General features: G+C 43.3%; 1 protein-coding gene across 2 annotated transcripts; it reads right to left on the minus strand.

Annotated features, from left to right (window-relative positions):
* Positions 1-791: 791 nt before the first annotated feature.
* On the minus strand, positions 792-19602 carry MED10 (mediator complex subunit 10). 2 transcript variants are annotated; one of them, XM_077309994.1, is made up of 4 exons: positions 19343-19574; positions 17697-17780; positions 3345-3447; positions 792-1281 (listed from the first exon to the last, which is right to left on the minus strand). In XM_077309994.1, exons 1-4 carry the CDS (start codon positions 19462-19464, stop codon positions 1186-1188), a joined length of 405 nt encoding a protein of 134 aa, XP_077166109.1. In that variant the 5' UTR covers positions 19465-19574; the 3' UTR covers positions 792-1185. The 2 variants fall into 2 exon arrangements, with proteins under 2 accessions (XP_077166109.1, XP_077166108.1); XM_077309993.1 differs by lacking the exon at positions 792-1281 and adding an exon at positions 1288-2362 and having other exon boundaries at positions 19343-19602.
* Positions 19603-21181: the final 1579 nt, after the last annotated feature.

Below are 21181 nucleotides of genomic sequence, written 5' to 3' on the forward strand. Positions count from 1 at the left end.
ATGAAGATAGGTTGAGGGACTTGGGAATGTTCAGCCTGGAGAAAAGGAGGTTGAGAGGGGACATGATAGCCCTCTTTAAGTATTTGAAAGGTTGTCACTTGGAGGAGGGCAGGATGCTGTTTCTGCTGGCTGCAGAGGAGAGGACACGCAGTAATGGGTTTAAACTTCAAGTACAACGATATAGGCTAGATATCAGGAAAAAGTTTTTCACAGTCAGAGTAGTTCAGCAGTGGAATAGGCTGCCTAAGGAGGTGGTGAGCTCCCCCTCACTGGAAGTCTTCAAGCAAAGGTTGGATACACACTTTTCTTGGATGCTTTAGGATGCTTAGGGCTAATCCTGCGTTGAGCAGGGGGTTGGACTAGATGGCCTGTATGGCCCCTTCCAACTCTATGATTCTATGATTCTATGATTCTATCCCTAGTTTTAATTGTAGTTATGGGTCATTTACGCCTATACAAGTTATCACAGGATGCTGTAGTGAAATGAGTCAGCCTTTAGCTTTTTCATCTTCAACATTACTTCATCAGCACAGGTACTGTACAAAACTCCAGGGAACCACACAAAATTAGAAAATCTCTTTCAAGACCTTTACTATGCAAGGTAACGCAATGAGACTATGAATAAAATTGTAGTTGATGTCCAAACATTGCAGCAGGCGCTGCCTTTACATACAAAACTGAGTCTAAACAGTTTGTTCTGTATATTTTGGCTTATATTTTAATACAGAAAGGCACAGAAATAATTTCTACTATTCAAGCAGCCCTGCAGTGTAATGAAAGACACACAAACCTTTTAATTTCCTCACAAGAGATAACAATGATGAACATTTATTCTGCTTATTTTTTAGGTGTTGCATCAAAGACAATAGACATACAGCTGCTTTGCATGTCACACAGGGCAGGAAAAGTTGAATAGTTTGAACAGCATATTAGAAAGCCAGCAGAGCTGACAAACAATACATGAAGTCAGCTGCTAAACCAATTGTTCCATAGCCATTAAGATTTCCTAACCAGCCACCACGAGATTCAGCCTGCTTTGTGGCCAAGGAACAAAATGTCAACATAATATCACCCACCAGGAAAGGTGGATTTCTTCATTCCTCCAAGCAAGTCAATATTATTGTCCAACAGCCTATCTGTAGTTCCCAGAGAAGAATGTGCAATAATGGAAAGTGTAACTAATCATCAAGGAGAAGGATCTTCACCTCTAATAGCTTTGTACTTGGACATGTCCTCCGGGAACACTTTTGTGAGCTCTTGAATCAACAAGCTTTTGAATTTCTAGAAGAAAAACAGAGCACATGTGAGAGGTGGCTCTTTTTATGAGAAATAGAAATAAGAGACACACCCAGTATTTGCCTTTATAAGGAGAACATCAACACTTGAGGGATATATCCGGAAATAATTAAAGGAGTTAAAGGTAAAGGTATCCCCTGTGCAAGCACTGGGTCATGTCTGACCCTTGGGGTGACACCCTCTAGCGTTTTCATGGCAGAATCAATATGGGGTGGTTTGCCAGTGCCTTCCCCAGTCATTGCCGCTTACCCCCCAGCAAGGATGGAAGGCTGAGTCAACCTTGAGCCTGCTGCTGGGATTGAACTCCCAACCTCATGGGCAGAACTTTCAGACTGCATGTCTGCTGCCTTACCACTCTGCGCCACAAGAGGCTCTATTAAAGGAGTTACCTGTACACAAAGATCAATCACCACACAAAACTGCCTTATAATAAATCAGATCATTGTTCCTTCAAGGTCAGTGCTTTTACTACTCAGACAGTACTGTCTATTCCAGGCTTTCTCGAAACCCTAGGGTTTCTTGACAGCTCTGGAAGGGTTTCCAAAATGGGTGAGAGTTAATTTTAATTGTTAAGCATTTATTGGTAATATGACCATACATGGTCATGTAGACCCCCTCCCCCAATGGCCAATGATGGGCCTGGGGGTGTTGAAAAGGGGAAGAGCCCTGGGTGGCTATGTGCCAAGCTATGCTTCCCAACCATATTCTGCACAACGACACCACTTCTGAGGTTTCTCGAAGCCTGAAGAATGTTTCAGGGGTTTCTCAACCATAAAAAAATTGAGAAAGCCTAGTCTACTCAGGCAGATTCTCTTGCAGAGGTCATATCACCTGTTGTGTGGATAGGGTTTGCACCAGGACCTTCTACATGCAATGCCATGCCAAGCTAATAGTCTCTCACCAAACCATGCTAGATTACAATTTCACTTACGTGCACAGGTGAATGGCCATTTCTTAAGAGGAAATATTACCAGTAAACTTCTCCAAGATGCAAACACCAGATGACTGGCACAATCACCAAAGTCAATCCAGAGTAAACTGATGGCCTCATACTAAGAATACAAACCTATTAGATCAAACATTCAGATCTTTCACTACACTACAGTACAATAATCAACATGTTTTAATGATTTACCTGAGACATGTATTTCTGACCAAAATCAAAAACATGTCTTAAGAACTAGCTCTTATGTTTGGAATGTTCAGATTAGAAAGCAATAAGAGTTGAGTGCAATGCCAACATCACACTAAGGCTCTTGTGGACATTATCTCACAGTGAAGACACCACATACCCAATTACGTATCTATGGGATCAGCAAATCATGGGATGTTTTTGTAGGGGAGGGTCACAGATGTTAAGTCATTTTCCACAACCAAAAGCTTGGTGGAAGAGCTCCATCTTGCAAGCCCTACAGAACTGTGCCAGCTCCAACAGGGCCTGAGTCTCCTCCAGGAGCTCCTTTCAGCAAGTAGGGGCCAGGACTGAAAACATCTTGGCCCTGATTGGGACCAGAGACCACCAACTGGTTGGAATTTGCAGAGCAGAGTGCTCTTCAGGAGGCAAAGAGGCAGTCCCTTAGGTATGATGGGCCCAAACTATTATCATCAGTAATACTAAATATCTAATGAGATGTGTGATATGGGACATATAGTAATGATTAAAATAATAGTTTGCTTCCCCTGCTTGTTTGCTCAATATATTATGTAGTCAAAAGCAAATTCTGAATAATTCTGAATAATTATATTATAAACCCCTTTTCTGTACTCCTCCTGTAATGTCTATTATATCTTTTAAAAATAAAATTGACATAAAAAGAAACCACAACTGTTTGAAGAACTGGGACAGGGCAAACAAACTGCAACTGGTAAACTCCTGAGAATCAAACGTTTTTAAGATTTTGTCTCAGAATTTAAGAATTCAACCACAAATCAAGGAAACCTTCTTTATGCACACACAAAACCATATAAAATTCCTTCATTAAATATAAACATCGCCTGGAACTATTGCTAACGAACAGTACAAATATTATGTAAAATGTGCACCTCACCTTCATGGTATCAATTTTGCCTTTCACTTGCTCATTTTTTGCCAGAGCTCGTTCCAAACATTCTTTAGTATATAGTTGAGGATTGCGGCCTTGATCTATATACCTGGAGAAAAAAACCAAATTGTGTAATTAGGATTATCCTTTCTTAGCAGTCAAAATTGTCGCAATACAGGTATCTGGGCCATCTATATCACTTTCTAAAACATGCACATGAACACAAGGAATGGTTCAGATCTGCAGGATTATGAGCATCTTGCTTGCATTTTCTTACATTGGCATGGATCATCCACCCCCCCCTCACAAACTGGCGGTAGAGAGCGTCACCCCCCTCCTGTTGTTGAGGATGCGGAGAGCAATGAGTAGATTACGCCATCGCTGTTGCCATTACTGTAAATTATCGGATTTTATTGTCATTTTATGGTTTTAGGGGACGGGGTTATGTAAGCCGCCTCGAGCCTTCGGGGGGAGGCGGGGTATAAATATAAATATTTAAAATATATATATATATACGTATTATATTTTATTATTGTATTTTAACAATGTTTTAAACCACTCAGACAGCAGGGCTGATATGGGTTGTCTAGAAATTTAATAAATAAATGTACAAGCTACCAGGTATTAAGATAGCCAGCAGACTCTGGGCCTCTAGAAGGGTACTATTTTTCAGTGAAAATTCATAGAACTGAAAATGAAAATTTCATAAAGAAAAAAAAAGGGATACTGCTTCCAGTATTGGAGGGCAAGAGAACCAGAAAAAGACATTATAGTTGAGAAGTGGTTGGCAGAAAGTTAGAGCCCAATATCAGCAATCTTCACACAAGGCCAAAGCTGAGAGTGAGCTAAGATTGGCCAGGGAAGCCCATTGTAACAAGAAAAGATTTTTCAGTTACGTGAGGAGCAAACGTAAAGTAAAGGAGGCAATAGGCCCGCTGTTGGGTGCAGATGGACAAACAGGCAAGAGTTGGTGGATGAGGTGAAGGAGGTGGGGACCCTAGGGGGAAGTGACCATGTCCTCATAGATTTCCTTTTGAGATGGGGAGCCAAGGAAGCTTGTAGCCAGACGCGGATGTTGGATTTTCGTAGGGCAAACTTTAATAAACTCAGAGACATGATGAGTGTCATACCATGGACAAGAATGCTGGAAGGGAAGGGAGCATGTGAAGGTTGGGCTCTACTCAAACAAGAGCTATTGCATGCTCAATCAATGACTATTCCAGAAAGATGAAAACACTGCAGGAGCTCTAAGAAGCCTATTTGGATGAACAGAGAACTTCAAGAGGAACTAAGAAAGAAAAGGAAAATGTTCAGGAAATGGAGGGAAGGACAGAGCTCTAAAGAAGAGTACCTACAGGTTACTAGGCACTGTAGATCAATCATCAGAAAGGCCAAAGCTGAGAGTGAGCTAAGATTGGCCGGGGAAGCCCATTGTAACAAGAAAAGATTTTTCAGTTATGTGAGGAGCAAACGTAAAGTCAAGGAGGCAATAGGCCCACTGTTGGGTGCAGATGGACAAACTCTAACGAAAGATGCAGAGAAAGCAGAAAGGCTTAGTGCCTATTTTACATCAGTTTTTTCCCACAGGTCAAAGTGTTTAGGCACATCTAGAGATTGCTGTAGCCAAAGGATAGTGTCTGGGTGGCAGGTTAACATGGATAGAGAGGTGGTCGAGAGGCATTTAGCTGCACTGGATGAGTTCAAATCCCCTGGTCCGGATGAAATGCACCCGAGAGTACTCAAAGAACTTTCCAGAGAACTTGCACAGCCCTTGTCCATCATCTTCGGAACCTCTTTAAGGACTGGAGATGTCCCGGAGGACTGGAAAAGAGCAAACATTATTCCGATCTTCAAAAAAGGGAGGAAGGATGACCCGGGAAACTACAGACCAGTGAGTCTGACCTCTGTTGTGGGGAAGATAATAGAGCAGATATTAAAGGGAGCGATCTGCAAACATCTGGAGGACAATTTGGTGATCCAAGGAAGTCAGCATGGATTTGTCTCCAACAGGTCCTGCCAGACCAACCTAGTTTCCTTTTTTGACCAAGTAACAGGTTTGCTGGATCGGGGAAATTTGGTTGATGTCATTTACTTGGATTTTAGTAAAGCTTTTGACAAGGTTCCCCATGATGTTCTGATGGATAAGTTGAAGGACTGCAATCTGGATTTTCAGATCGTTAGGTGGATAGGGAATTGGTTAGAGAACCGCACTCAAAGAGTTGTTGTCAATGGTGTTTCATCAAGACTGGAGAGATGTGAGTAGTGGGGTACCTCAGGGTTCGGTGCTCGGCCCGGTACTTTTTAACATATTTATTAATGATCTAGATGAGGGGGTGGAGGGACTACTCATCAAGTTTGCAGATGACACCAAATTGGGAGGACTAGCAAATACTCTGGAATATAGAGACAGAGTTCAATGAGATCTGAACACAATGGAAAAATGGGCAAATGAGAACAAGATGCAATTTAATAAAGATAAGTGTAAAGTTCTGCATCTGGGTCAGAAAAACGAAAAGCATGCCTACTGGATGGGGGATACGCTTCTAGGTAGCACTGTGTGTGAACGAGACCTTGGGGTACTTGTGGATTGTAAACTAAACATGAGCAGGCAGTGTGATGCAGTGGTAAAAAAGGCAAATGCCATTTTGGGCTGTATCAACAGAGGCAGCACATCAAAATCACAAGATGTCATAGTCCCATTGTATACGGCACTGGTCAGACCACACCTGGAGTACTGTGTGCAGTTCTGGAGGCCTCACTTCAAGAAGGACATCGATAAAATTGAAAGGGTACAGAGGAGAGCGACAAAGATGATCTGGGGCCAAGGGACCAAGCCCTATGAAGATAGGTTGAGGGACTTGGGAATGTTCAGCCTGGAGAAAAGGAGGTTGAGAGGGGACATGATAGCCCTCTTTAAGTATTTGAAAGGTTGAAAGGAGGGCAGGATGCTGTTTCTGCTGGCTACAGAGGAAAGGACACGCAGTAATGGGTTTAAACTTCAAGTACAACGATATAGGCTAGATATCAGGAAAAAGTTTTTCTCAGTCAGAGTCGTTCAGCAGTGGAATAGGCTGCCTAAGGAGGTGGTGAGCACCCCCTCACTGGAAGTCTTCAAGCAAAGGTTGGATACACACTTTTCTTGGATGCTTTAGGATGCTTAGGGCTTATCCTGCGTTGAGCAGGGGGTTGGACTAGATGGCCTGTATGGCCCCTTCCAACTCTATGAGTCTATGATTCTATGATTCCAGGTTGTAAACTGCCTTGGGCTGTATTTTATTTGATTTCTGTACGGCTTCCATATGGCTCAGGGTGGTTTACATACAACTTGGGGGGATACATGGAACAAATTAATATATAACATAAACCAATACAACAACAACAATCTAAATAACACAATTTCAGTGATCTTAAACAACAATATTACAGGAACTTAACTAAGGCCATTAGAGAGGACAGACTGGTTCAGGCCATGGAGGGGATGTCTGAGGGGGAACCTGTTGTCGGTCTCAGGCAAATGCCTGGTGGAGGAGCTCCGTTTTGCAGGCCCTGTGGAATTTTGGGAGTTTGGACAGGGCCCTGATCTCCTCAGGGAGCTCGTTCCACCAGGTGGGGGCCAGGACAGAAAAGTCTCTGGTCCTGTTTTTTGTTTTGTTTTTTAAAGAAAATTTTATTTGTTCCATTGTAATTACATATTAATTTCTTAGCAATTGCATTCATATAACTACTTCCAAAACAAAAATCTTTTGGTGCAACTAGATTAAACTTAACATCAACATAGTAAACATAAAAAAACAGTGATTCCATTTGTTTCGGAATGTTATCTGGGAAGAAACTTAATAAAAATTGCTCTGGTTTCATGGCAAAATTTAGGTTTAACATTTTTTCTAATTCCATGTGAATCTTAGACCAGAGCTTATGCACTCTGGGACACCTACACATGGGGGAAAAGGATCCTATTTTCTCTTGACGTTTTCAGCATCTATTGCTGCTTCCTTTAGACATCCTTGCTATTATCTTAGGTGTTATATACCAGCGATAGAACATTCTGTACCAATTCTCTGATGGCTTGACTTCTCATAAGTTTGTTCACCTTTTTCCACATCTCTTCCCATATGTCTAACGGCACTGTATTTTCAAAGTTCCTCATCCATTTAACCATGCAATTTTTGACTGTTTCTATTTGTTTCATGTTTTAATAATATTTTATAAATATGACCTTGTAAATGAGACTTTTGCTGTATGATCAGTTCCTCGAACTCTGTAAATGCCCCCCTTGTACCTTCGCGTGTTTTGAAGTCTGTTTTGAGTCTAGATTTTAGTTGATTATATTCCAACCACTTTATTGGAATTCCTTCTTGGTTTATAGTTGACAGTTCTTTAAGTTATCTTGTATTGGTTAGGATATCTTTATACTTTAGGCATGTGATCCTTGCTTGCTGTTGTAATGTAAAGTATGCCTCTATTGGTGATTTTAGTAAAGAAGGGGTTGGAGAAAGTCTTTTCCTGTATCTTTGCCATATCTTGACAGCACCGTAGCTGCAGTGGTTTTCCTTTATCTTCAACTTTTCTTTTTTCCAATAAGATGGCCAAAGAATTTCATGCAACCCTATCCCTTGATTCTCTCTTTCTATTACTAAGTCTCTTACCATTGGGTCTATCATCCAAACTGCCAGTGTGACCAAAATAGCTGAGTGCAAATATAATTTCAGATTTGGCAGAGCCTGTCCTCCCCTCTTCTTCTCATCTTGTAACACTCTAGCTGATACTCTGTGTTTCTTATAAGCCCAAACAAAATTGTGTAATTCTGCTTGCCATTTATTCAATAATCTATCCTCAAGCATGATAGGTAAAGTTTGAAATAGAAAGTTTATTTTTGGAAGTATATTAATTTTTATTACCGCTATGCGTACAGACCATGAGATTTTCATTCTTGACCATCGTTCCAGATCTTTTTGAATTATTTTCCATACTCTTTGGTAGTTGTTCTTTGTTAGGCCTGTTAGATCTTTATCTAAGTATACTCCCAGATATTTTATCACTTTCGGATTCACTTCACTTCCTATAGTTTGATTAATATAACATTCTTCTGATTTCTTCATCCCCTGTAAGAATATTTTAGTTTTGAGCTTATTAATCTTATATCCAGCATGCTGCCCAAATAATTTAGTAAATCATAAAGTGCCAGAATAGAAGTCAGGGGATTCGTTAGCACACATACTACGTCATCTGCGTAACTTAAATTCTTCTTTTCCTACTTTCAATCCGTTGATGCTATCGCAGAAGCGTATTTTAGTTGCTAGTATTTCCAGAATCAAATTAAAAAGCAGCGGTGATAATGGACATCCCTGCCTTGTTCCTTTTTTTATTTCAATGCTATTTTCTGTCAGCATACCATTTACAAGTATTCTCGTTTCTTGCCGGGAATATATCTTCGCCACTAAATTTAAGAAGGTGTCGCCACAATCCATTTTTCTTAAAGTCTCCATTAGGAAATTCCAAAAAACATTGTCAAACACCTTCTCAGCATCCAGAAATAAAAATGCAACTTGAAGTTTCTGCTGTTTGGCCAAGTTCATTGCGCCCAAAATAAATCTCACATTATGCCTCATCAATCTTTTTGGCATAAAGCCAGTTTGATCATAATTCACTTTTTTAGCCTCATAGAATCATAGAGTTGGAAGGGGCCATACAGGCCATCTAGTCCAACCCCCTGCTCAACGCAGGATTAGCCCTAAGCATCCTAAAGCATCCAAGAAAAGTGTGTATCCAACCTTTGCTTGAAGACTTCCAGTGAGGGGGAGCTCACCACCTCCTTAGGCAGCCTATTCCACTGCTGAACTACTCTGACTGTGAAAAACTTTTTCCTGATATCTAGCCTATATCGTTGTACTTGAAGTTTAAACCCATTACTGCGTGTCCTCTCCTCTGCAGCCAGCAGAAACAGCATCCTGCCCTCCTCCAAGTGACAACCTTTCAAATACTTAAAGAGGGCTATCATGTCCCCTCTCAACCTCCTTTTCTCCAGGCTGAACATTCCCAAGTCCCTCAACCTATCTTCATAGGGCTTGGTCCCTTGGCCCCAGATCATCTTTGTCGCTCTCCTCTGTACCCTTTCAATTTTATCTACGTCCTTCTTGAAGTGAGGCCTCCAGAACTGCACACAGTACTCCAGGTGTGGTCTGACCAGTGCCGTATACAATGGGACTATGACATCTTGTGATTTTGATGTGATGCCTCTGTTGATACAGCCCAAAATGGCATTTGCCTTTTTTACCGCTGCATCACACTGCCTTCTCATGTTTAGTTTACAATCCACAAGTACCCCAAGGTCTCGTTCACACACAGTGCTACCTAGAAGCGTATCCCCCATCCAGTAGGCATGCTTTTCATTTTTCTGACCCAGATGCAGAACTTTACACTTATCTTTATTAAATTGCATCTTGTTCTCATTTGCCCATTTTTCCATTGTGTTCAGATCTCGTTGAACTCTGTCTCTATCTTCCGGAGTATTTGCCAGTCCTCCCAATTTGGTGTCATCTGCAAACTTGATGAGTAGTCCCTCCACCCCCTCATCTAGATCATTAATAAATATGTTAAAAAGTACCGGGCCGAGCACCGAGCCCTGAGGTACCCCGCTACTCACCTCTCTCCAGTCTGATGAAACACCATTGACAACAACTCTTTGAGTGCGGTTCTCTAACCAATTCCCTATCCACCTAACGATCTGAAAATCCAGATTGCAGTCCTTCAACTTATCCATCAGAACATCATGGGGAACCTTGTCAAAAGCTTTACTAAAATCCAAGTAAATGACATCAACCAAATTTCCCCGATCCAGCAAACCTGTTACTTGGTCAAAAAAGGAAACTAGGTTGGTCTGGCAGGACCTGTTGGAGACAAATCCATGCTGACTTCCTTGGATCACCAAATTGTCCTCCAGATCTTTGCAGATCGCTCCCTTTAATATCTGCTCCATTATCTTCCCCACAACAGAGGTCAGACTCACTGGTCTGTAGTTTCCTGGGTCATCCTTCCTCCCTTTTTTGAAGATCGGAATAACGTTTGCTCTTTTCCAGTCCTCCGGGACATCTCCAGTCCTTAAAGAGGTTCCGAAGATGATGGACAAGGGCTGTGCAAGTTCTCTGGAAAGTTCCTTGAGCATTTCATCCGGACCAGGGGATTTGAACTCATCCAGTGCAGCTAAATGCCTCTCGACAACCTCTCTATCCATGTTAACCTGCCACCCAGACACTATCCTTTGGCTACAGCAATCTCTAGATGTGCCTAAACACTTTGACCTGTGGGAAAAAACTGATGTAAAATAGGCACTAAGCCTTTCTGCTTTCTCTGCATCTTTCGTTAGAGTTTGTCCATCTGCACCCAACAGTGGGCCTATTGCCTCCTTGACTTTACGTTTGCTCCTCACATAACTGAAAAATCTTTTCTTGTTACAATGGGCTTCCCCGGCCAATCTTAGCTCACTCTCAGCTTTGGCCTTTCTGATGATTGATCTACAGTGCCTAGTAACCTGTAGGTACTCTTCTTTAGAGCTCTGTCCTTCCCTCCATTTCCTGAACATTTTCCTTTTCTTTCTTAGTTCCTCTTGAAGTTCTCTGTTCATCCAAATAGGCTTCTTAGAGCTCCTGCAGTGTTTTCATCTTTCTGGAATAGTCATTGATTGAGCATGCAATAGCTCTTGTTTGAGTAGAGCCCAACCTTCACATGCTCCCTTCCCTTCCAGCATTCTTGTCCATGGTATGACACTCATCATGTCTCTGAGTTTATTAAAGTTTGCCCTACGAAAATCCAACATCCGCGTCTGGCTACAAGCTTCCTTGGCTCCCCATCTCAAAAGGAAATCTATGAGGACATGGTCACTTCCCCCTAGGGTCCCCACCTCCTTCACCTCATCCACCAACTCTTGCCTGTTGGTCAGTATTAAGTCCAGTATGGCTGAACCTCTTGTGGGTTCATCTACCATTTGATAAATGAAATTATCAGCCAGGCAGGTCAGAAACTTGCATGACTGAGGACGCTTCGCAGAGTTAGTTTCCCAGCACACATCTGGGAAATTGAAGTCACCCATGATGACAAGGTCCTGCCGTTTGGATATTTTCTCAAGCTGCTCACAAAGTGCAGCATCCACATCCTCTTGTTGGTCAGGCGGTCGGTAGCAGACACCAACCACCACACTGTTTGTTTTCCCCTCGCTTATTTTCACCCAGATGCTTTCCACTGCAGATATGCTCTCCTTCACTAGAATTTCCTGACAGGTAAGCCCTTTCCTCACATACAGTGCCACTCCTCCACCTCTTCGATCTATTCTGTTTTTTCTGAACAGTTCATATCCATCCACCATTACATTCCAGTCATGAGAATCATTCCACCAAGTTTCTGTGATGCCTACTAGATCATACCTTTCCATCAGCATGAGAAGTTCCAGCTCTTCCTTTTTATTGCCCATGCTTCGGGCGTTAGTATAAAGACAACTGAATCCTTTTACTTTTGGTTCCCTATGAGCTGGCCTTGCCGGTTGGGCTGCCTCCGATCGTTTTCCTGCCTCAGATCGTTTTCCTCTCTGCCAAGATTTTAGTGAAGATTTTATAATCAATATTTAGCAGAGAAATAGGCCTATATGAGTGTGGTGACAGTCAGTCTCCCACTTCTTTAAAAATGAATGATATAGAGGCTTGATTCCAGGATTCTGGTAGCTTCATATTTTGTTTTTCGATAACCTCATTCATAAATTGTAAAAATATAGGGGAGATCACACGTGAAAGCTTCTTGTAGTATACTGATGACAATCCATCTGGCCCTGGCGCCTTTTGAGATTTTGTTGATGATATTGCATCGTTTATTTCTTGCATTGTTATCTTCTGATTCAATATGTTTTTTATGATTTTCTGTGAAATGTTTTATGTGTATACCTTTACAAAATGTTGCATTATCCATCAAATTTCTGCCCTCCTGATACAGTTGTTGAAAGAATTTAGTGAGACAACGCTGAATTTCTGACTCAGTCACATGCTTTTTCCCTTCTGTTTTTAATTTGTTTATATATTGTTTTTGAGCTTTCACTCTTAACTTTTGAGCCAGCCATCTACCTGGTTTGTCCCCCCATTCAAATTCTTTTTGTTTCAAGAACTCCAGTTTTTTCCTCAGATCTTCCGATTCGATGCTGTCCCTCTGTAGTCTAAGCAATCTTATCTGTTTAGCTGTCTTCCTTGTTTGCCATACTTGATGTTCTTGTTCTAGCTTTTTAAGAGTTCCTAAGATCTGACCTAGTTCTTCTTTCTTTTTTGCCCTCTTGGCATTAGCATGTGATAAGATGCCTCTCATGAAAGCCTTAATTGCATCCCATACTGTTGCTAACAATACTTCTGGAGTATCGTTCAATTGGAAAAATTCTTGCAGATCTGATTCACATTTTTTCAAAATCCTTGAGTCCTCTAGGATGAAGTTATTCATTTTCCATCTTCTTCTTCCTATTCTCTTGTACGAAAACTCCATCCATAGAGGATTATGATCGACAAAAGTGTTGGGCAAGATGTCAATTCTAGCTATTCTAGACAGCAATTGTGAAGAAGACCAGCATTGATCTAGCCTTGAATACGAAGAGTGCCTGTTGGAAAAAAATGTATATTCACGCTGTTTTGGATGTCGCACTCTCCAGCCATCCACCAGCGAGAGTTCAACTTTTGAGAAGTTTGAACCAGTTTTTTTCTCTGATTTATCTAAGTTAGCATTATGGGTTGCATTAAAATCTCCGATTATGACCAAATTATTATCTGTCACTTCTAAGTGTTGATCAAAAAATTCTTCATAGAATTTGTCTTTATTATTGTTAGGGGTATATATGTTTACATGTTCTAACCAACTGCCCCTGAGGGCCAACGTTGTGATCTTGACTTTTGTTGTGTTTGCTGTGGGTCTTTATCTTGTCTGAGGCCTGCTAGTTCTTGTGCTTGAAGCGTTTTTCTGCCTGATGGTAATAACACCTCCAGCGCAAACGGTATTTTCCAAAAATATTTTATACTTTTACTTATTAGAATTTGTCTTAAAAAATGATATTGTGCTCCTTTGCATAGAGTTTCAACTGGAAAGTCCTGAAATATTTGTAATTCTTGTTTATCAATTGTGAATGGCTCATCACGATTTTTCAGTTGAAAGGCATTTTTGGTCTTTTTACAACCAAAACTAGCCAGTATGTCTTGGATCAGCGGTCCGCAAGCTTTCGCCCACTGCGGACCGCTGCGGCGTAGTGGGGGGAGAGGGCGGCCCGGGGGCTTGCGCACGCGCGTTAGCGCCCGGCATTCCGCGCATGCGCTTTTGCGCCACCATGCCGGCCGCGGCTCCCCCTCCCGGCCCCTTCAGGCCACCAGCAAAAGTGGCCGATTAGCTTGTGGCTCCGCAAGCTTCTCTTCCCTCCCCTCCCGAAATAAGAAGCTCACTTTGGCGGTCGATTTGCTCGCAGCCTGGCGAGCTTCTTGCTTCGGGGGGGGGGAAGAAGGAACCGCAGCCCGGCACCAGGCCGCAGCCCGCGGGTTGGGGACCACTGCCTTGGATGATCCTTCCATTTCTCCCCCTTATGGTTAATTCTATATATCTTGTCCAGGGAAACTTCCTCTTCTGGCAGATATTGTTGCAGTTCTTTTGTTAATTCCAGCCTCAGATTATGCTTGCCAAAAGATTCTTTGATTCCTCTGAATCTCAGATTTCTCGATCTGTTCTCCACCTCTAATACCTCCAACTTGCCCTCTATTGATTTCTTCCAGTCTGTAATTTCTCAATCTCTTTTTCCAGATCTTCTAGCTTTTTTGTATTATCTTCTACTACCACCTTCAACCCGTTAATCCTTCCTGAAAGCTCCAACTTACAATCTTGTATTTCTTTAAGAATTTCTTTAGATTGCTGTTTTAGCAGATCTTCCGTTGAAGCTTTTATATCCCTACTTTGTTTTTCAAATAGTCTAATTAATTGTCCCATACCCAGTGGTCTCACTTCTTCAAAATCTTCCTCCTCTATATCGACCCCTATCTTTGTGTCTCTTTTTGTCTTTTCCTCTATTTTCTTAGTTTTAGCTGCTCAGTTTCCAAAAGGTTATTATGTCTGTTGTAAATTTTTTAACAGGCGATCTAATAGCTTTGGGAGTCTTCCTTTCCTTTCTATGCATAAACAAATCACTGTTGTAATAATACAATGTAATCAACACTATAATTAACAAAAATAAACAAAATAATAACAACTCAGCCACAATACAGCAATTAGCCTTGCAATCTGATATTTCAATATAGCCTTTACAATTTGTCACTTCTCTTATTTGTTGCTAATTGTTTACCTTAATATATATTTTACTATATTCTGCTAACAATTGACTAACAATTATCTAAAGAAAATAATACAGAACAAATAGTATCTATTAACCTTATCTCCAAATGATTTGGCCTTAGTACCCGGCCAAAGCATTATCTTATATACTATAATATATTATATTATAACCTCTTGAAAGGTATAGGGTATAAGGTATAAAGTAAAGGCAGAAAAATGCTCAAACAGTTGGGGGTAAAAGAGAACAGAAGGGAAGGGGCTGGAAGAACAGAACACAAAAGGATAAGGAGTACAGATAGGAAAATAAAAAGTAGGAAGCGGAAATGATATAAAAGGAGAGATAAGAAGGAAAGTAAGAAGCAAAAAGGAAAAAGAGACTTCAATTCAAATGCCCTTATCCACCCAAGATTCACAGCATCCAAGTGTCTGGGTTCTTTGAGTCTTCCTCTCAATTAAAGTTGATACTGAAGCTGTCGCCTAGGGCTGTCAGCTGTTCTGCTAGTTCTTCAAATTCACCAGAGCGAGGAAGTCACTTAGAGCAGCCAAATCCTGTAGCACATTTCAGCTATTCAACTCCTCTCCCTCGCCTCCCAGACAAACGTCGATTAGAGCAACTATTCAATCTGCATATAAACTCCTGTCCCCTGTCTCACCTACTGAAGCAGGAACCAAAACGTGGAAATGAAATAGTCCACTCCTGCACCTCCGGTCCTCCTCCCCAAGCGATTTTGTAGAGGAATAGAAAAATAAGGAAAAGAAACAGGTCAGAACACGGACAATAAATTCCCAGATTTGTCCGCTACTGAATTCCAGCTGTTGAAAAATAAGAAGAAAGGAAAAAAAAGAAACGGCTTCTATTGTCTCTGGGATCAGGCAATGTCTTGGACAACTTTCAGACTTTCTTCCGAGTAGATGCCCAATCAGTCACGAAGCTTCACTCTGCTTACTTCTGCCTCTGCAATCGCGCTCAGCCGATTTAAAGGGACCGGAGGGCTTGATATTAGTTAAATGTAAATTTCTTTAAATGTTTAACGCAGTTCGTATTTCTATAGGAATGAGCCTTACTTTTGTGGCAGTCCCGGCTCTTAAGTGCTCTTAAATGCTAAGTCCTGAGGCTTTTGTTTGCCCGGCTCGCAATTCTATAGCTCTGACAAATCCGGGTTTTTTTCTCCAAGCCATATCCGCGATGCTTAGTGAATGAATGGGTAAGCAAAGGAGAAAGAACAAGGAGAGAAAATAGGAAAAATAGAAAAAACCTCAAATGGCAGCGGTGTCCTCTTTGCCCCTTTTCCCTGAGCGGTTTAAGACCCGGGGGCTTGCCCCCATGGGTCCGTCGAGGTCTCTACTCCCCTCTGGGTATTCCAGAGTCTTAGAGAAGACTTTTGGGTGAAGTTGCAGTTTTCACCCACATTTAACCAGCAAAAAAAAGGTCTGGTCCATCCGCTCAGGATGGGAATTCACAACAGTGAACTGGTTAGGACGCCATGTTCCACAGCAGCTCGCTCTGGTCCTGGTTGAGGTCCGACGTGCTTCTTTGGAGCCAGGGATCACTAGCCAGTTGGCAATGGCAGAGCGTAGTGCTCTTTTGGGGGTACTGGTGGAGAGACGGTACACTGGGCCCAGTGTGGCCTTGAAGGTAAGAACCAAAACCTTAAGCCTGATCTGGAATTCAATTGGGAGCCAGTTGAGTTGTTAAAGTATAGGCCATATGTGATATCTCCATGGTGCATTGGTAAGAATCCTAGCCGCTGCGTTCTGCATCAATTGCAGTTTCCAAATCAAGGATAAGAGTAGGCCTGCATACAGCGAGTTGCAGAAGTTTAGTCTAGAGGTGACCATCGCATGGATCACTGTGGCTAGGTGTTCTGGTGCCAAGTAGGTCACTAGTAGCTTGGCGTAGGTGGTAGAACGCCTTCATGGAAAGGGAGGTGTCACCCCCAAGTTTCTGGCAGAGTGGGCTATTGTTAGACGCACCCTGTCCAGGTTGGGTAGGCAGGCTTCCTCGCTTGGTCCCTTGCTACCCAGCCACAGCATCTCCGTCTTTGAAGGGTTGAGCTTCAGACAACTCTGCTTGAGCCATTTTGTCACTTCTTCCAGACATCTGGTTTAAGGTTTCTGGGGTGGAATCGGGGCAGTCATCCATCAGGAGGAAGAGCTGGGTGTCATCTGCATATTGGTGGCAACACAGCCCAAACCTCCATACCAGCTGAACATGAGGGTGCATTAAGATGTTAAATAAAATAGGAGAGAGGACTGCTCCCTGTGGGACTCCACATGTGAGCTGATGACGGTTGGGTACTCTCTCTCCTATTTCAACCCTCCGTCCATGACCCCGGAGGAAGGAGATCAGCCATTTGAGAGCTGTCGCCCGTATCCCAGCATCTGTAAGGCGGTGAGCTAATGATCTACAGTGTCAAACACTGCTGACAGATCTAATACTATAAGCAGCGCTGACCCGCCTCAGTCTAGCTGGCGTCGGAGGTCATTTGTCAGGGCGAGTAGCGTCGTTTCCACCCCATGGCCCGGGCGGAAACCCGACTGAATGGGTCAAGGGCTGAAGTTTCCTCCAGGAATGCTGATATTCGGTCCACTGCAGCCCTTTCAATAAATTTGCTCAGGAACGCTAAGTGCGAGATGGGCGGTAGTTGTCAGGGTTCTGTGGGTCAAGCGATGGTTTTTTGAGCAACGGGCGTACTACTGCTTCTTTTAGTCCTTGCGAGAATTCTCCTGTTGCCAGAGAGAAGTTGATTATTTCCCGGAGGGAGGCCCCAATTCTTATGTTTGTTGTTTTTAGGAGCCATGATGGGCAAGGGTCTAGTGAGCAAGTGGTTGGCCTCATTGCTGTTAGCATGGGAGGGTGGTATAAAAATCTAAGAAAATAAATAAATATGTTACCCTTTGAGGACTGGAAATATACACAGGCCTGCAGTCACACTCATACGCCAGACCTTAAAGGGATGACACTTTCTGTGCCTCCCTGAACACTACCAACTGCATTATTGGCTAGAACAAGGCCAATTTTTTACTTACTCAAAGACTTCCAGAGGCACACTGATATCATGAAGCTGCTGCCGGCACTTGTCAATATCTTGTAAGCCAGTAACCATAAAATTCCTAAGCAAAAACAGACACTTGTTAGTACCACAAAAGTCACTGTGCCTTAGGGGAGTGGAAGTTTGCTTCATGAACTGATCGTGTTCGCTCCCTTCAGTCTCCCCAGAATTAATGGTCATCACTGAAACTATCAAACACAAAGTTAGTAATAAAAAAAATAAACATATGAAGTCCTCATGTCCTTCTAATCAGAAATTACACATTTTAAAAGGGCTCAGCAAATCCATGGGCACATTTAACCACGTGTCTTATCCATAACAGCCAAGAAGTTCTATACTTAGAGGCAGCTATACCAATAAATGTCAAATGATGGTACACAAACACAGGAAAACCAGGATTGCACATGTCCTAGATATCTTGCTCAGCATTAACAGTCTGTCAGAACAGGAGGCATTACGGAGTCTCTTTTTAAGAACAACTGTACATATGCCACCATGGAAGGGAGAATAAATATAAAAAGCAGTGATGTGGGGCTTTTGTGGAAGTTCAAATTAATACTTTAAACACTGATACAGTGCTAGCAAAATTTAAATGCAAGATAAAGAAGGCAAATAAACCATATACAAACCTGGACCATGTACAAGCACATTGTGACACATGGTCACAATTCAACTCCGCATTTAGACCATATAACATGCAACATGAAATCTCTAATAGCTTAACATGACCAAGATGGGTCACCATGTTTGTCTGCAGCAGTAGTAAAAAATAAATAGTCCAGGAGCAGCTTCAAGACTAACAAGCTTTGTGGCAGGAGATCAGCTTTTGTAAGCCATAGCAAACTTCAGATACAGCTAGAATGTGAGTCCACCTTTCCTTACATCACAGAGGTGATGGATTCCCATTCTGTATGCCTGTATACAATGCCTTTCATGGATAGATCAAGATAGTTGTCTGTAGCAGCAACAAAAGTGCAAGAGTTCAGGAGCCCCTTCAAAACTAACTAAATCTATGGCAGGAGAGGAGCTTTTGGGAGCTCACTTCTTCAGATAGATCAAAATGGGTAGCCATGTCTGTCTGCCCTAAGAGAAATGAGCAGGCTAGGAGTACCAAAGAGGCTAACATGATCTGAGGCAGGAGAGACACTTTAGTGAGTTGCTTCCCACTTTTGTGAGCCTTTGGGGTGCTCCTGGCTCCTTTCTACAGCTTGACATCATGGCTAGACTCAGAAGAGCATCCGGAAGACCTGGATTCAAATTCTTACTCCCACGCAGGTCAGTCACGTTCCCCCGACCTAACCTCCCCCATAAAACAGTTGTGCAGGTGGAAGGTGGCCTCTACAGCGGGGAGGGCTGAGATACTGTGGGTCTCGCGATGTCCATGGACTACACTTCCCATGAGTCCCTGCCAGCACAGCTCAGAAGAGCAAGATGGCATGGGCTCATGGGACTCGTAGTCCATGGGCACCTGGAGAGCCGCAGTAGGACCACTCCTGCGCTACAGCATCAACCCCCTTTCCCAACCACACATCGCTGTCGATGTTCCCAGCCAGAGTTGGCCGCCCGGAGCCCAAACCTCCCTCCTTTCCCCCCCCCTCGGGCGGGCAGAGGGGCGCCGCTCACAGCTTCTGGTTGAGGCCCGCCTGGCTGCTGGGTTGGAAGTCGCTGACAATGATGCCCAGCTGCCGGATGTTCTCCACAAACTTCTCGAGGTGCTCCTCCAGCGAGTCGAACTTCTCCGCCATCGCACCGACCTACGGCGTTGCTATGGGCGCCGCCACGGTTATACTTCCTCTTCCGGGGCCCTCCCCTTGAACCCGCCTCAGAGACACAGGGGCCCAATAAAATCCGACCAGCCTTTCCGTTAGGCTCCGCCCCGGCACGGTTTTGAAAGGGCCGGGGAAGGGAGGAAAAGTCACGCATGCGCACCTTTGTATCTCCGTCAAGCGAGGGCTAGACTAGACGCTTGCCCCGCCCCCTGCTGCGTCTCACGCATCCGCGGATGAACAGCAGCCGTAGCAGCAGCAGCTGCCGCCTTGGGGCGCTTGCGCTGTGCTCGCCTTTGGCGTGGCCGTCATAGTTCCTTTCCGCTAAGCTGCTCGACGAAGGAAGTTTAAAGAAAACATTGACATGTCAAAACAAAGCTCGCCGAGGCCGGTCTCGCGAGTGGAAGCCGATCCCCGGGATCAGCCCTGCTGGGCGGCCTTGGAGGTGCTCCGTCCCAGGAATGTGGCTCAGCGTCCAACCCAAAGAGAGGACACCTGATAGTCCTCTTTAATGATCTTAAAAATTTACAGAGGAAGTCGTTCTAATACAAGCACAATGCAGAGACCGACACATAACATGAACAAGCGATTATGTCCCGGGGAGGGTAGGATGAGGGCGTGTGGCGTTAGGCATAATAGTAGTAATTCGTGTGAATAATCCTGTCATCAATGATCTGAGGGACAGTTTTAATTAGGATCAGCTTTGAAAATGGACTCTCTCAGCTGCCAATAGAATAGAAAGCAACTTCGTGTCACTTGGTGTGTCAAGGCGATGCAACTCCTTGGGGGAGGAACGATGGAATGGATCTTCTCAGCTGATGCTGCCAGGAGGAGCGATCGGAATGCCCCCCCCCCCCCCCCGCCAAGGCCAAGCTCGGTTCCCGGGACATTACAACCCCTGTTATCAGCTTTGTATCCCGGTGGGTTGTTCTCTGCCTTCTCCTCAGACTGACACGACTACTATCAGGCATTGGCTTCTGGCAATTTCTTCTTTCTCAAATGTAATGCTGGCACTAGAATAACTGGTGTGGTCTATTGCGGCTTTGGTTGTTGCATTTGTTGAAGTTGATAGTGGAATAGTTGATTCCAGCTGGTTGCATGACAGGAATGGAGGACTGCCTGAAACTAACTGCAGTTGGGCTCCTCTCATCTTGCATGGCTTCCCTCAGCATCACTCACCCAGAACAACATCCAGGAATAGCCACTGGAATAGCCACTCTGGTCATTGTGGAACTGTTAGGGAACTTATAACTGGAGTTAACTGGTTTTCTTAGCTGTTCCTACTCTTCTCTGATCCTTCTGAGTGATGTATCATAACAGAGCCATTATTACAAATCGCAAACTCTCTCTAGTGCAATGGCAGAAAGGTCTTCTGGAACTGCGGCTTTCTAAATCACTTTTGCTTCCACCTGGCCACTCTCTGACCTTCACCACTCTCCCTGAAATACCCATAGGTGGCTGGGCTCTTACCAGAACTCTCCCATCATTATCTGTTCTTCCCCAACAGCCACCATTTTAGTCAAAAATAAGCGGTTGTGTTCTCTGATATGGGGCATTTCCACAAAATAGCATTATGCTGAATGGCATAATAAATATAATTGCACCCCCTTTTTAATGTCGCACTCTTCTTTGCCACCTTTTTGTGCTTCTCACCCTCCAAAAGTGCTGCTGGAAATGGTGGAAGAGAGCAATGCAG

The sequence above is a fragment of the Paroedura picta genome, chromosome 14 (assembly GCF_049243985.1).
Source record: "Paroedura picta isolate Pp20150507F chromosome 14, Ppicta_v3.0, whole genome shotgun sequence".
In the NCBI taxonomy this organism is placed as follows: domain Eukaryota; kingdom Metazoa; phylum Chordata; class Lepidosauria; order Squamata; family Gekkonidae; genus Paroedura; species Paroedura picta.